This window comes from Entelurus aequoreus, linkage group LG14 (genome assembly GCF_033978785.1).
Source record: "Entelurus aequoreus isolate RoL-2023_Sb linkage group LG14, RoL_Eaeq_v1.1, whole genome shotgun sequence".
NCBI classification, from domain to species: Eukaryota; Metazoa; Chordata; class Actinopteri; order Syngnathiformes; family Syngnathidae; genus Entelurus; species Entelurus aequoreus.
The window spans coordinates 54667521-54682717 of NC_084744.1; the positions used below are offsets into that span (position 1 = coordinate 54667521).

At 39.0% G+C, this 15197-nt stretch overlaps 1 protein-coding gene across 1 annotated transcript in view; it reads right to left on the reverse strand.

Moving 5' to 3' along the window:
- Window positions 1-2511: 2511 nt before the first annotated feature.
- Window positions 2512-15197, reverse strand: part of LOC133665056 (WW domain-containing adapter protein with coiled-coil-like) — a 36135-nt gene continuing 23449 nt past the window's right edge. Inside the window, exons 9-13 of the mRNA XM_062070218.1 lie at window positions 11730-11863; window positions 11531-11622; window positions 8943-9126; window positions 6538-6665; window positions 2512-3313 (exon numbers count right to left, since the gene is read on the reverse strand). Coding sequence (XP_061926202.1) covers window positions 3244-3313; window positions 6538-6665; window positions 8943-9126; window positions 11531-11622; window positions 11730-11863 — 608 coding nt within the window. The 3' untranslated portion in view covers window positions 2512-3243. The remainder of the gene's footprint in view (window positions 3314-6537; window positions 6666-8942; window positions 9127-11530; window positions 11623-11729; window positions 11864-15197) is intronic.

Sequence of the window (15197 nt, forward strand, 5' to 3'; positions counted from 1 at the left end):
GTTACAAATATGCACCACACTGTGAACCCACGCCAAACAAGAATGACAAACACATTTCGGGAGAACATCCGCACCGTAACACAACATAAACACAACAGAACAAATACCCAGAACCCCTTGCAGCACTAACTCTTCCGGGACGCTACAATATACACCCCCCGCTACCCCCTACCCCCAAAACCCCACCCCCCTCAACCTCCTCATGCTCTCTCAGGGAGAGCATGTCCCAAATTCCAAGCTGCTGTTTTGAGGCATGTTAAAAAAAATAACGCACTTTGTGACTTCAATAATAAATATGGCAGTGCCATGTTGGCATTTTTTTTCCATAACTTGAGTTGATTTATTTTGGAAAACCTTGTTACTTTGTTTAATGCATCCAGCGGGGCATCACAACCAAATTAGGCATAATAATGTGTTAATTCCACGACTGTATATATCGGTATCGGTTGATATCGGAATCGGTAATTAAGAGTTGGACAATATCGGAATATCGGCAAAAAAGCCATTATCGGACATCTCTACCCAAAACCTTAGTTTTTGTTTACGCTGTAAACCAAAATCCTAACTGCTCTCTTCTTTTAAGACGTCCAACACAAATTTCGGAACACACATTAAGGTAAGTTGCGTTCATGAAAAGTTTTACGGTACATAACCATTACTAACTGTTCCCAAACAACACACAAGTCTTTGTTTTGTTTTTGTCAAGATTTGGATACGTGCCGTTTTGTTTTGTTTTATTGTAGGCGGAGGAAATTAATATAGCATTACAGGGGTGGGTAAAAAAAAAGGCAAACTACATTAAATACATACAGTGGGGTATGCGGCTAATCAATGTCAATATTTACTTATATAGCCCTAAATCACGAGTGTCTCAAAGGGCTGCACAAGCCACAACGACATCCTCGGCTCCGATCCCACATCAGGGCAACAAAGACCTCAACCCAATGGGATGACACTGAGAAACCTTGGGAGGGTACCGCAGATGTGGGGTTTCTCCAGATTCTCTGAACCCTTTGATGATATTACGGACCGTAAATGGTGAAATCCCTAAATTCCTTGCAATACCTCATTGAGAAATGTTGTTCTTGAACTGTTCGACAGTTTGCTCACGCATTTGTTCACAAAGTGGTGACCCTCGCCCCGTCCTTGTTTTGTGAATGACCGAGCATTTCACGGAAGCTGCTTTTATACCCAATCATGGCACCCACCTGTTCCCAATTAGCCCGTTCACTTGTGGGATGTTCCAAATAAGTGTTTGACGAGCATTCCTCAACTGTCTCCCGTCTTTTTTGCCACTTGTGCCAGCTTTTTTGAAACATGTCGCAGGCATCAAAATCCAAATGAGCTAATATTTGCAAAAAATAACAGTTTTCCAGTTCGAATGTTAAATATCTTGTCTCTGCAGTCTATTCAATTGAATATAGGTTTTGCAAATCATTGTTTTTATTTACCATTTACACAACGTGCCAACTTCACTGGTTTTGTACTTATATTGATACCAAAATTCCCAGTATCAGCCACCCTGATATTTTACTGCTGGGGTGTTTTACATTATATTAGTGGTAGACATGTTTAATTACAATACAGGTTTGACTTACTTTACAGGCAGAAAAATGTGTCAGCTCTGCACTTAAAGAGGTGGAAAAACTAGGTGAGGCTTGAATAAGGTTAAGGTCTGACCTTTCGGGAAACAATTTGCTAAAAGTGTGTATTTTGAAGCTGTGCAAACAGGAAAAGATGCTGAGAAGTTGTGACTAAAAGGGTCTATTATACACAACATGGGCCAAAGACTTTCAAGACGCTTTCATCCTGCTCAAGACAGCTTGACACACATTTTACCAGCCTTTTGTTTGTTCTGGTCACTCAACACGTGACCTACAGGGTCATTTTGCTGAGAAAGCCGCACGTGAACACTTGCTCACTGTCGCCATCGTGTGGGCACAGGAAAGAAACCGCTTTCAAGACGTATTAATTCCTAAATGACACCCTCGGACAACAGGACTGTGTGAGTAGGTGTGGTATTATATTTTAATCTCATATTTTACGGAATACAAAGCCCTTGCACCCCCCCCTCCCACAGACTCGTCCAACCAGCCTAACCCAACCCGCCCTGTCAAGAAAAAGTGTGCACATCATCTTGTGGAATCTAGTCAAAAAAAAAGTAACTAAAACAGCTGAGACACAAAATAAATTGCATTTCCGGGTGTTAAAGTGTACAAATGTAGCTCGGCGTGATCTCTCGGTTCATAGAAAAAAAAAAAAAGTAAACCCACACGGCACAAATTATTTTGGGGTGTTGAAAGGTATCAGCCACAGCAGCTGACAAAGTAAAATCCATGTTGAATTTTATTTTGAAATAGTAAAAAAAAAAAAAACCTTTCCAACTAGATTTTTGCATTATGACTACAACCACAAAAACTCAATCATGTTTAACAATAATTTACATGACTGCCAAGTCAGTCACTTTGCTATTTTACACAAGCACTTGCTACACTGCACAAAAGGAATGGAAAATTTGACATAAAAAAAAAAAAAAAAAAGCAGAACGGATCAAGAGATCACATAACGACCTCGTATGTACTAGCAGCTGACCGAGGTCCGAAAACGTGGGCTTTTTTTTTTTTTTAATTCTCCTTCAAAATGGCTTTCAAACGTCAGGATTCTGAAAGTTACTAGGATTATTAGTGGAAGGAGCTCCATTAATTGGGACAAAGCAAAATGTAAAAAAGGTAAAATGTGAGTCTGCTGCATGTAGAACCGGAATGGTGATAATAGTAGCGGAAGGAAAGGTGTAACATCACTGCCACTAGATCGTACATTAAAAGTCTGATTCACGTGTTGGAAGGTGGACGCTTCTGCCACCGACCGCTCGTCGCCGATAATGTTTGGACAGTTGTTTTTTCAAGGTAATAAACTAATCTTTGTCTGACCACAACATCTAAACACACCTGAAAACAAAACTCGGTACAATACACACAATCCGAGAAGGTGCCGTTTGAAAAGAGCCTGAGGTCCTCTCGTGTCCAGCTTGGTGAGCCGTCACTTTTCACCTCTCAAGTGAGAGCGACTCGCAAGCGGAGGGTTGGAGGAAAACTAAAACAAACATGGCGGACATGTTCGGGATGACGGAGCTCACCCTTTTGGAAAAAGCCGCTGCCATCTAACAGTCTCTCTCAGTTGCTCTTGTGAGGGGAATAAACAGGCAGGCAAGGAGCAGCTGTCCCCGGTCCCAGTCAGTTCTGCTCAGACCATGTAAGAGTTCTGGTTCTTCAGCTTGTCCAGCTCTTTGCTCTGCTGCCTCAGAAACAGGATTCTGGAAGCAGACGGCATGGATTTAGTCGTGTTTTCAAGAGCGGGTCATTACCGTATTTTTCGGATTATAAGTCGCAGGTTTTTTTTCATAGTTTGACCGGGGGTGCGACTTATACTCACTGCAAAAAGTCAGTGTTCAAAAACAAGAAAAAAAATTACAAAATTTAGGGGTATTGTATTTGAACTAAGCAAAATTATCTGCCAATAGAACAAGAAAATTCGGCTTGTGAAGACTTTCCAAAACAAGTAAAACTAGGGGGCGCAATTTTTATTTTTATTTTTTTTAATTTTTTTTTATTAGATCACAATTTTTGCCAGTCCTGATGTGTGTGTCCAGTTTGGCGAGTTTTGAAGCGTGTTAAGGGGGTCAAATTACAGCTCAAAGAGGCAAAAGTGACTGTTTTTAGTAAACTTTTGTTTTGAAGGGGGAATTGCCAACTTCCTGTTGATTTTTGCTGAAGGAAGTTAATGTATGAAATGTAGGTCTAAGTCAGACCTACATAGAGGTTTTTGTTTCATGTCTCTACGACATTCGTACTGGGAGTTAGAGGCAGTTTTGTCTGTGTTTTCTTCCTAGGGGGCGCTAGAGCACAATTTTGAGTTTTGGGGTTTGGGTTTTTGATTATATCGCTTTGTTCGCCGGTACTGATGTGTGTGTCAAATTTGGTGAGTTTTGAAGCATGTTAAGGGGGTCAAATTACAGCGTAAAGCTGCGGAATAATAATAATAAGAAAGAAAGAATAAAACCTTACAATTTCAATAGGGTCCTCTGTCCCAAAGGGACATTGCGGTCCCTAAAAATACAAAATTTAGGGGTATTGTACTTGAACTAAGCAAAATTATCTGCCAATAGAACAAGAAAATTCTGCTTGTCAAGACTTTCCAAAACAAGTAAAATTAGCAAACCTCAATGAACCCAAAAATACCTTAAAATAAGTATATTCTCACTAATGACAAGTTCACTTTTCTTGGTAGAAAAAAAAGAGACCTTTTTGCTCAATATGTTTAAAAATATTCATAATTTAAGTAAATGGTAGTGCCATTATCTTGACAATGATATGCGCTTTTTTTTTCATGCTTTAAGAAATTATTATTTTAAAAAGGTAGTTTTATACTTGTGAGTGTTGATGACACAGCTTTGCAACACTTGATATTCTAGTTTCGAGCATGTTTTACTCAATACAGGTCATCAAATCTCAGCAACAAACTGTAATATCTTACTGAGATCATTTCGGACCAAAACCCTTAAAACAAGTAAAACACTAACATAAAATTTGCTTAGTGAGAAGAATTATCTTATCAGACAGAAAATAAGCAAATATCAACCTTATTTGAAATATTTAATTTGACTTAGATTTCAGTTTTTGCAGTGCTCTGGAGCGACTTGTGTGCGAAATTATTAACACATTACCGTAAAATATCAAATAATATTATTTATCTCATTCACGCAAGAGACTAGACGTATATCAGCAACCGAAACCATCCTGTCCGGATTCAGAAAGGCTGGAATAATTGGAACTGCAACTGACGATGACTGTCAGGTTCAAACACTGAAGACGTCTATTAAACAAGACAAGAAGCAAAGAATCAAACAGAGACAGAATTTAATTTGGACTCAATTGAGGAGAGACGCCGTCGACCTGTAACCTCTTAGTGTCTTAGCACGCTCTGACGAAAAAGGTTTACGTCTCCTCCTTTATTTGGACACTCCCTGTTTACACAACAACATCTGCTTCCAAAGGAATGGGGAGTATGTAAACAGTCATTGTTTTCGGTCACAATAACACAAAAGAAAAAGATGGGCTTGGGCTGGTCCTGGCTTCAGCTTGAGCAGGTCTTCCATGACAATAGATAACCCCCATCCCGTCTCCTCCCATCGTACACAATGGAATTTTCCAAGCCTTTGCTTGGTGCAACAAAGACAGCCTCTTGTCTGTTCATTGGGAACTCAGAGAACGGAAAGTTTTTTGATAATTTATATACCATTTTTCTGACAATGACTCTGACGTAAGCGACGTACCAATAGAAGAGGAAGTGGCGCATTGTCTACCTTTGGAGTTGGCAGAGTTGTTTAGAAGCGACACAGAGGAAGAAGATTTCATGGGATTTAGCGAGTGACAGATTGTTTGGTAAACGTATAGCATGTCCTATATATTATAGTCATTTGAATGACTCTTACCATAATACCGTATTTTTCGGAGTATAAGTCGCACCGGCCGAAAATGCATAATAAAGAAGGAAAAAAACATAAGTCGGACTGGAGTATAAGTCGCATTTTTGGGGGAAATTTATTTGATAAAATCCAACACCAGGAATAGACATTTGAAAGGCAATTTAAAATAAATAAAGAATAGTGAACAACAGGCTGAAAAAGTTTACGTTATATGAGGCATAAATAACCAACTGAGAACGTGCCTGGTATGTTAACGTAACATATTATGGTAAGAGTCATTCAAATAACTATAACATATAGAACATGCTATACGTTTACCAAACAATCTGTCACTCCTAATCGCTAAATCCCATGAAATCTTATACGTCTAGTCTCTTACGTGAATGAGCTAAATAATATTATTTGATATTTTACGCTAATGTGTTAATAATTTTACACATAAGTCGTTCCTGAGTATAAGTCGCACCCCCGGCCAAACTATGAAAAAAACTGACTTAATAGTCCGAAAAATACGGTATATTACGTTAACATACCAGGCACGTTCTCAGTTCGTTATTTATGCGTCATATAACGTACTTATTCAGCCTTATTTTCAGCCTTAATTTATTTTATCAAATAAATTTCCCCCAAAAATGCGACCTATACTCTAGTGCGACTTATGTTTTTTTTCCTTCTTTATTATGGTAAATGGGGTCGTACTTGTATAGCGCTTTTCTACCTTTTTTTAAGGAACTCAAAGCGCTTTGACACTATTTCCACATTCACCCATTCACACACACATTCACACACTGATGGCGGGAGCTGCCATGCACGGCGCTAACCAGGCCCATCAGGAGCAAGGGTCAAGTGTCTTGCTCAAGGACACAACGGACGTGACTAGGATGGTAGAAGGTGGGGATTGAACCAGTAACCCTCAGATTGCTGGCACGGCCACTCTCCCAACTTCGCCACGCCGTCCCCATTATGCATTTTCGGCCGGTGCGATTTATACTCCGGAGCGACTTATACTCCGAAAAATACGGCACATTTGTTTTCTTAGTCAGTGGCCTCACCTTTGTTCCCTCAGTGTGGCCTGGATTTCACTGACCCGGACCAGGGAGCGGAGGTTCTTCATCTCGGTGCACAGCTCCGACATGTACAAGCTGCCCATGTTGTGGATGTCCTCGCGCAGCCGGGCCGCCTGACACAGAGAAGGGACAGTGTGTAGTGTAGGACGACCACTACAGAAGTATTATGAAACAGGAGGAGCGACGCTCTGTCCTTTGGTGTCTGTCACTTTAAGGAAAAAACCATGTGACCGATACAACTGTTGTGTCGTTGGACTGTGTAGCGACAAACTGTCTTTTCAGGGAAGCGCTTTTTTTTGGCTCGCGGGTGAAATGTTGTGGCTTTTTCAGTCCAGTCAGGCTTTTCAGCAACCCAAAATATTGAAAGAGCCATATTGGGCCAAAAATGCAAAAAAATTCTGTGTCGAGCCACAACAAATTAAAAGCCTTATATAAGTGTTATAATGAAGGCAACACATGATGTGTCTGTATTAGTTGTATTAGCTTACTATCAAAATGACTTTAAAAGTCTTATATAAGTGTTATAATGAAGGCAACACATGGTGTAAGTGTCTATATTAGTTATATTATTGTGACTTTAAAAGATCAACAAAAAGAAACGACAGAGGAATGTTTGTTTGTGGTTCTGAACGTATTTTGTTTGCTTCTTGTTTTTCTCCCCCCACTCACAATTTGCATTATGGCCATTTTTATGCCAGCCCCCTGAACCTGGGAAACACTGGCCCACACCCGAGCTTTGTAAAAAGCAGACATTGCTACACCACATAAATACTGCCAACTATCTTAAGGGAGCGGTTTTGTTTCCCTCTTGTTTTTACCTTATTTGTTGTGGACTTTTTGAATCTGCACCGCAACCACATCATTTCCCCATTGTGAAATAAATAAAGTCTATGCCATCCTAAGTTTGATCACCTTGTTTTCTTTGGCAAGCAAGTTAACCTGGCATAACTTTTTCAAATGAAACTGTGATGCTAGCACTGTGGCTCACTCAGCTAGGCTAGTGTTGCTAACATTTGTGTCATCCCTCACTCAGTAATATCAAGTTGGACATATTTTTACATTGGGCAGATGCAGTTAGTGTTGGGGACGTTCCGCTTGACACTTTAAAAATAACACAATATTCAAACTGGTTCCTTATTCTCTTGACTGTGTATAACATGTTTAGCCTTGGCTTCCATGGATAATGATACTAAAGATACAAAACAATGCCGTTTATTTTCTGTTATGGTAGTATCTCATTATTACTCCACACTGTGTATGGACACACGTAAATAGCTGCCAGCTGCTTGTCAGCAGGAAGACTAAAGATAAGTGTCAGCCAGAGGAGACCGACGTTTGTGATCAGCAATAAAATTCACTAATCGGCATTAATTGAAAATCGTCCAATACCGAAGAGTCGACACATCGCTAGTTAGTGTATATGTAAAAATCAGAAGACCTGTACAATAGCGCTTGTTACGGTCAAACATTGTTGGAGACGGGCGTGGAAAAACAGCTTAAAGACATAAAATAGGGCTAATCAAATAGGACTATTTGTCGTTACTCATTTCCTACGCTTTGCACTGCGCAGCTTATAAAACGGTGCAGCTAATTGTAGGATTTTTCTTCGCTAACGGCCGTAATGTTTTGTATTCAACTAATTGTTTTCATAAAACACCCAATGGAACACTGAAATAGTGTTATTGTTTGTGCTATGGTGCCATATTTTAGACGTGTTCGCTCACCGCACTCATTGCAGTCATTTCTGTTTAGTGCTATGGACTGGAAGTACAAGTGCTATTCTGTCTACTAGTCATCCAGAGCGTTTTTACTTGTATGGTTTCTTCATCCGTCACTCCAAGCAACCTTTGTAAGTTTTACAATACAACTAAAACAATTCGCAATATCGTAATGTTATCAAACTAGCGTCGTCAGCGTTAGCTAACATGCTAACAGTTTGCAAGTGTCTGTGTTAGTATTATTAACTTACAATGGCAGTCTTTTTGCATTGTTTCAGTTTCACACATTCCTCTGTAAATTCACCAAAACGTCTGCTTAACCGACCGGAGACCTTGCTTCCGCAGCTAGTGGGTACATGACGATGACTTCTGCTTTGTTTGATCAGCCGTTTTACTGCCGTGTTACTTAGAAAATCTTTCTACGTAAATACCTCATTTCACAACATATCTATCTGCAGCTGATGCGGCTAATATATGGAAAAAAAAAATTCTCTTCCAAAATTTGGTGGGTGCATCTTATATACCGGTGCGCTGTATAGTCCAGAAATTACGGGAATTGTCTAAACTTCAGCATCAAGGCTAAAAATGTGGGGACCAAACTATTGCAGTCAGAGAAAAAGATGCAATCAGAAGACAATATTGCTAAAAGTTCTGTATATTTTCTCACATTACCTGTTTCTCAGTGTTCTCTGAAGGCCATCCTTGGATATGTTTAATGAGATTCTCATCAAAGTGAGCTGCCAGGGAGGGGGTGAAGGAGCTGGGGGCGTCAGAGTGACTTTGACCGCTGTTGCTGGAAGCGGCGTGGGACAACGCAGCACCAGCTGTGTTTGATCCCATTGAGAGAAGTTCCTGACTGCAGGAAGAGAGACAAGTGATGGAAAAGTTTAATATTCAGGCATGTGAGCACTCGACGGAAAAAACGAGCAAAATTTCTATCAGCATGTGCTACCATGCAAACCCTGAAAGAAAATGTACAAAATCAAGACAACATTTCCTGCAATTGTGTGCATTTCTACACTACATTTTACCTTTAGATTTATTCTCATCCACCAACCTCTTTTGGCTGTCTTTTTAACACACAGTCACGATCAAAAGTTGACATACACTTGTAAAGAACATAATGTCATGGCTGTCTTAAGTTTCCAATCATTTCTACAACTCTTATTTTTTTGTGATAGAGTGATTGGAGCACATACTTGTTGGTCACACAAAATATTCATGAAGTTTGGTTCTTTTATGAATTTATTATGGGTCTACTGAAAATGTGACCAAATGTGCTGGGTCAAAAGTATACATACAGCATTGTTAATATTTGCTTACATGTCCCTTGGCAAGTTTCACTGCAATAAGGCACTTTTGGTAGCCATCCACAAGCTTCTGCTTGAATTTTTGACCACTCCTCTTGACAAAATTGTTGCAGTTCAGCTAAATGTGTTGGTTTTCTGACATGGACTTGTTTCTTCAGCATTGTCCACACGTTTAAGTCAGGACTTTGGGAAGGCCATTCTAAAACCTTAATACTAGCCTGATTTAGCCATTCCTTTACCATTTTTGACGTGTTGGGGGTCATTGTCCTGTTGGAACACCCAACTGCGCCCAAGACCCAACATTCGGGCTGATGATTTTAGGTTGTCTTGAAGAATTTGGAGGTAATCCTCCTTTTTCATTGTCCCATTTACTCTCTGTAAAACACCAGTTCCATTGGCAGCAAAACAGGCCCCGAGCATAATACTACCACCACCATGCTTGACGGTAGGAATGGTGTTCCTGGGATTAAAGGCCTCAATTTTTGTTTCATCTGACCACAGAACTTTCCTCCAGAAGGTCTTATCTTTTATAACACTTATCTTATATTAACATTGCTGTATGTATACTTTTGACCCAGCAGATTTGCTAACTTTTTCAGTAGACCCATAATAAATTCATAAAAGAACCAAACTTCATGAATGTTTTTTGTGACCAACAAGTATGTGCTCCAATCACTCTATCACAAAAAAATAAGAGTTGTAGAAATGATTGGAAACGCAAGACAGCCATGACATTATGTTCTTTACAAGTATACTGTACATGTCCCATGTAATGTACCATAGAACTTTTTCTTTTCTTAGTAGATAATTTACTAACATTATTATCATTAAAAATGTAATGTAAAATTCTAAAACATGCACGCAAGGAACTGAGAAAATGTTTCCCATTTGGCAACTCTATCCTGTTGCCACGCCCCTTCAGGTAATATACTTCCTGTGTTGTGATCTCTGTTTACAATCAGGCTACTAATAAATACACTAGAACTACAACTGGTTACGGATAGGGATGTCCGATAATGGCTTTTTTGCCGATATCCGATATTCCGATATTGTCCAACTCTTAATTACCGATACCGATATCAACCGATACAGATATATACAGTCGTGGAATTAACACATTATTATGCCTAATTTGGACAACCAGGTATGGTGAAGATAAGGTCCTTTTTTTAAAAATGTTTATAATATAAGATAAATAAATTTAAAAAAAATTCTTGAATAAAAAAGAAAGTAAAACAATATAAAACAGTTACATAGAAACTAGTAATTAATGAAAATGAGTAAAATTAACTGTTGTACTACTATTAGTGGACCAGCAGCACGCACAATCATGTGTGCTTACGGACTGTATCCCTTGCAGACTGTATTGATATATATTGATATATAACGTAGGAACCAGAATATTAATAACAGAAAGAAACAACCCTTTTGTGTGAATGAGTGTAAATGGGGGAGGGAGGTTTTTTGGGTTGGTGCACTAATTGTAAGTGTATCTTGTGTTTTTTATGTTGATTTAATAAAAAAAAAACACAAAAAAAACGATACCGATAATAAAAAAAACGATAACGATAATTTCCGATATTACATTTTAAAGCATTTATCGGCAGGCCGATATTATCGGACATCTCTAGTTACGGAACTAACAATGTTTAAATTGTAATCATCCAAATAGAAAGCCGGTAACGACAGCAAGTAAGCCAGCTAGTTGATGCTAACTAGCAAGCTTATTTGGGGGCCCCGTCCTGGACCTCAGTTCAGCATTTAGACAAGAGGAACAGTGAGTACTTGCGGCTGTGTTTACATCGTTTTTTGTTTTTTTTTAATATTTCATAAAAATTTAAGTGATATTTTGACATAAAAATGAATGTTTAAAAATGCGGATTTCACAATGCCTTAATTTTTGGGAAAATCAGGAGATGTTGGGAATCAACATTGCTGCATCATAACTACCTTCTTTGCTGGAGAGTCCTGGGGTCCTCTGGGCGCTTCTCCAAAGTCTGAGCCAGGGGGGTAGGGCCTTGCTTAGCGGAAGATGTACCACCCTGCAGATGCAAAAGGAGACGGAAAGAGTGGAAGATTTATCGGACAAAATAAGGGTTGCCACAGCAGCAAGGTGAGTTAACACAAAGCTTCAAAAGTGTTGCCTCACTCTAGTCTGCAAAGATGTGCCGCCGCTGGGGGTTTTCTGGTTGCCTTGCTGCGTGCCATTCCGTGGCGAAACGTAAGGCCGAGGCGACGATGTGTCTGATGTCAGAGATGCAGGCGACTGACTGGAGTGCTGGGCTGCGGAGGTTATGACGTAAGATCAATGAAGACGAGTAAGACTGTGATCCATTTACATAAGACACTCCAAAGCAAACCGACTGATCAAAGTGTAGACGTACTCTTGTCCTCAAAATGATTCACACTCATTATTTCAATGAATACACAGTCCAGTTTGTTTAGGACTTACATGTGACATGAAAATCTATTAATAAAAAATCCATGAAATAAAGAATATTGTTGTTATTTCACTTGTTAGTAACATAAGTCATAAATAAACTTGACAACGGCATTTATTTGATCACAAAAACATCTCAATAACTACGGAGGGTATGGATTATTTTGAGTTATTAACATACAGTACAAAACACTGAAAATAAAGAATATGCTGGTATGATTTAATGTACAACAGTTTAAAGGCCAAAAACTAGTTTTAACCAACTTTAATTCTGCTTCTGATTCTACCGTAAGTGAACTTAACTCTGTCCTTTCCAAGGACTTGAATGCAGTGTTTGAATGGGTGAATAGCAATAGACTGGTTTTAAATACGACTAAAACCACCAGTATAGTCTTTGGTTCTAAACACAGTATAGCTACAAACCCTATAGACCAAAAATCCCTTCATATTCTCTACTGCTCGCTAGTGTTACCATATCTGAGTTATTGTGTAGAAATATGGGGAAATAACTACAAAAGTACACTTCATTCATTAACAGTGTTACAAAAAAGATCAGTTAGAATATGTAATGTTGGATATAGAGAACATACAAACCCTTTATTTATTGAATCAAAAATACTGAAATTCCACAACATAGTGAATTTGCAAACAGCTAAAGTAAGCAAACTATAACCTGCTACCCAAGAATATACAACAATTCTCAAAAAAAGAGGAGAAATATAATCTTAGAGAAAAATGCAATTTAAAACATTTGTATGCACGTACAACACTTAAGACCTTCAGTATATCTGTATGTGGAATTAAATGATGGAATGGATTAAGCACGGACGGCGTGGCGAAGTTGGTAGAGTGGCTGTGCCAGCAATCGGAGTGTTGCTGGTTACTGGGGTTCAATTCCCACCTTCTACCTTCCTAGTCACGTCCGTTGTGTCCTTGGGCAAGACACTTCACCCTTTGCCTCTGATGGCTGCTGGTTAGCGCCTTGCATGGCAGCTCCCACCATCAGTGTGTGGAATGTGTGTGTGAATGGGTAAATGTGGAAATACTGTCAAAGCGCTTTGAGTACCTTGAAGGTAGAAAAGCGCTGTACAAGGATAACCCATTTATCATTTATAAGCAAAGCAATCAAACAATGTACTAATCATTCTTGTCTGTACTGTAAAGTTCAAATTTGAGTGACAATAAAATGAAGTCTAAGTCTAAGATATGGCCCTTGGGCCTTGAGTTTGGCACGTGTGGACTAAGTCTACATCAGGTCTGTAAATTGCCAATGGACAGATTATTCTAAAAATGCAGCCTTGGTAAAGGTCTGCATTGTAGTGACATTGTAGTTGTATTAGTTTTGCCTAAACAACATATCTAATAGTGGTTAGGGTTGCAAAATTAAGAGAATATTCAAAGTTGGAAACTTTCCATGGGAATCAACGGGAATGTATGGGAATTAATGAGAATTAATGGGAAATTAATGGGAATAAACATTGAATGCAACATGCTAGAACTTGCAGCATGATTATTAGCTAAAACAACCTGATTTAATGCAAATTCAGTAAAATTTCAACCCTGCACGGTGCATTCCTCCATCACATGCACAGATAATTCCCAGCACACTAAAGCAGGGCTATTGAGGCCACACTAGTATTTGAGCCCAAGGACTTCATCCAGTCAGGTAAGTTTTGATGATATTACTGGGGTAAATATATTTGATCTATGGTATTTAAGTGTAATAGAGGTGTAATTGCTTGTTACTGTATGACTGTAGACTACTCCAGCAGATTTCCACTCAAGCTAGCTAGCTGTTTCTGTACTTGTTAAATGATTTGGGGGCCAATAGATCTAGCTAGCTAGGTTTATGTACCACCAGTCTCATAATGAACCGAAAATATTTCTCCGTTAGCCGTGATGCTAATTTTCTCTATGTTAAATCCCATTCATTTATGCTAACAACGTTAGCGATCCGAATTTACCTTTTTTGTGATCTGCAAAGTTCAACTAGCAAATACTAAATCAAAAGGTGTAGTTTCCTCTGCCTTCTGTTCTGCTAGCCATTCTGTTGTCATACAAGAATGTAGGTTATAGTTTGATTTAGCATGCTGATTGAGTGTTCATTTATTCATCTCGCCTATTTCTATTCATTTGGCCTTCGGTAAAATATTTTTAAAGACTACTCCAGTTGTTTAGCTGACTATTTATATCTGTGTGTGGCATTGCATTAGTGCTTTACCAGAATAAATAAATACAAACAGAATAATGCCACAAACACATTTCACCCCAACCAAAGTAGGCGGAAAGGCTGTGTACATTTGCAAATACTAGGGGTGTAACGGTACGTGTATTTGTATTGAACCGTTTCGGTACGGGGGTTCCGGTTCGGTTCGGAGGTCTACCGAACGAGTTTCCACACGGACATATTAAGTAGCGTAACGCACGTTGTGTAAACAAGCACACCGAGGCACAACACACGGCATGCTAGCAGCTAACAGGCTACGATAGACTGACCATACGTCCTCTTATCACCGGACATGTCCTCTTTGGCGGGGCTGTCCGGGCGAAGTTTCTTAAATGCCTCAAATGTCCGGCATTTTGAGTTAGGGTTGCATGTATTTTCAATGTACGTTCAGGGTTAAGAAGGGGTTAAAAACAAAACAAATTGTGCGCGCAGCAGCATTGGTGAGGGAGGGGCAGAGACAGAGAGAGCGAGAGAGTTATGATAAACGCGCATGCGTCGCCAGGCTCTGCTTTTTATCCATAGATTTATCAGATTTAATATTTTATTATCTATAGCAGGGGTGTCAAAAGTGTGCCCCGGAGGCCATTTGCGGCCCACAGCTAATGTTTTAAAGGCCCACGGCACATTCTAAAAATACTATTAAAATAAACAAAAACATAACAAAAGTGAAATAAAAAAGCTTACTTTAGAAAAAGTTGCAATGTTGACTAATAAAAGAAAGCTGGTTTTTTTTCTTTCAAACGGTCATTGCTCAAAACATAATATTGAATCAAAATCAATGTTATTATGAATTATGGACCTATCCAAGGTTCCGATTACTTCACATCAAATATTGCACGAAGAAAAATATTTTTGGTGGAAGATTTTGCAAATTTGGTAAATAAATAACCCAAAAATGTATATTTTGTTGTTTTCTTACTGTACTGAAAATGAACCGAACAGTGACCTCT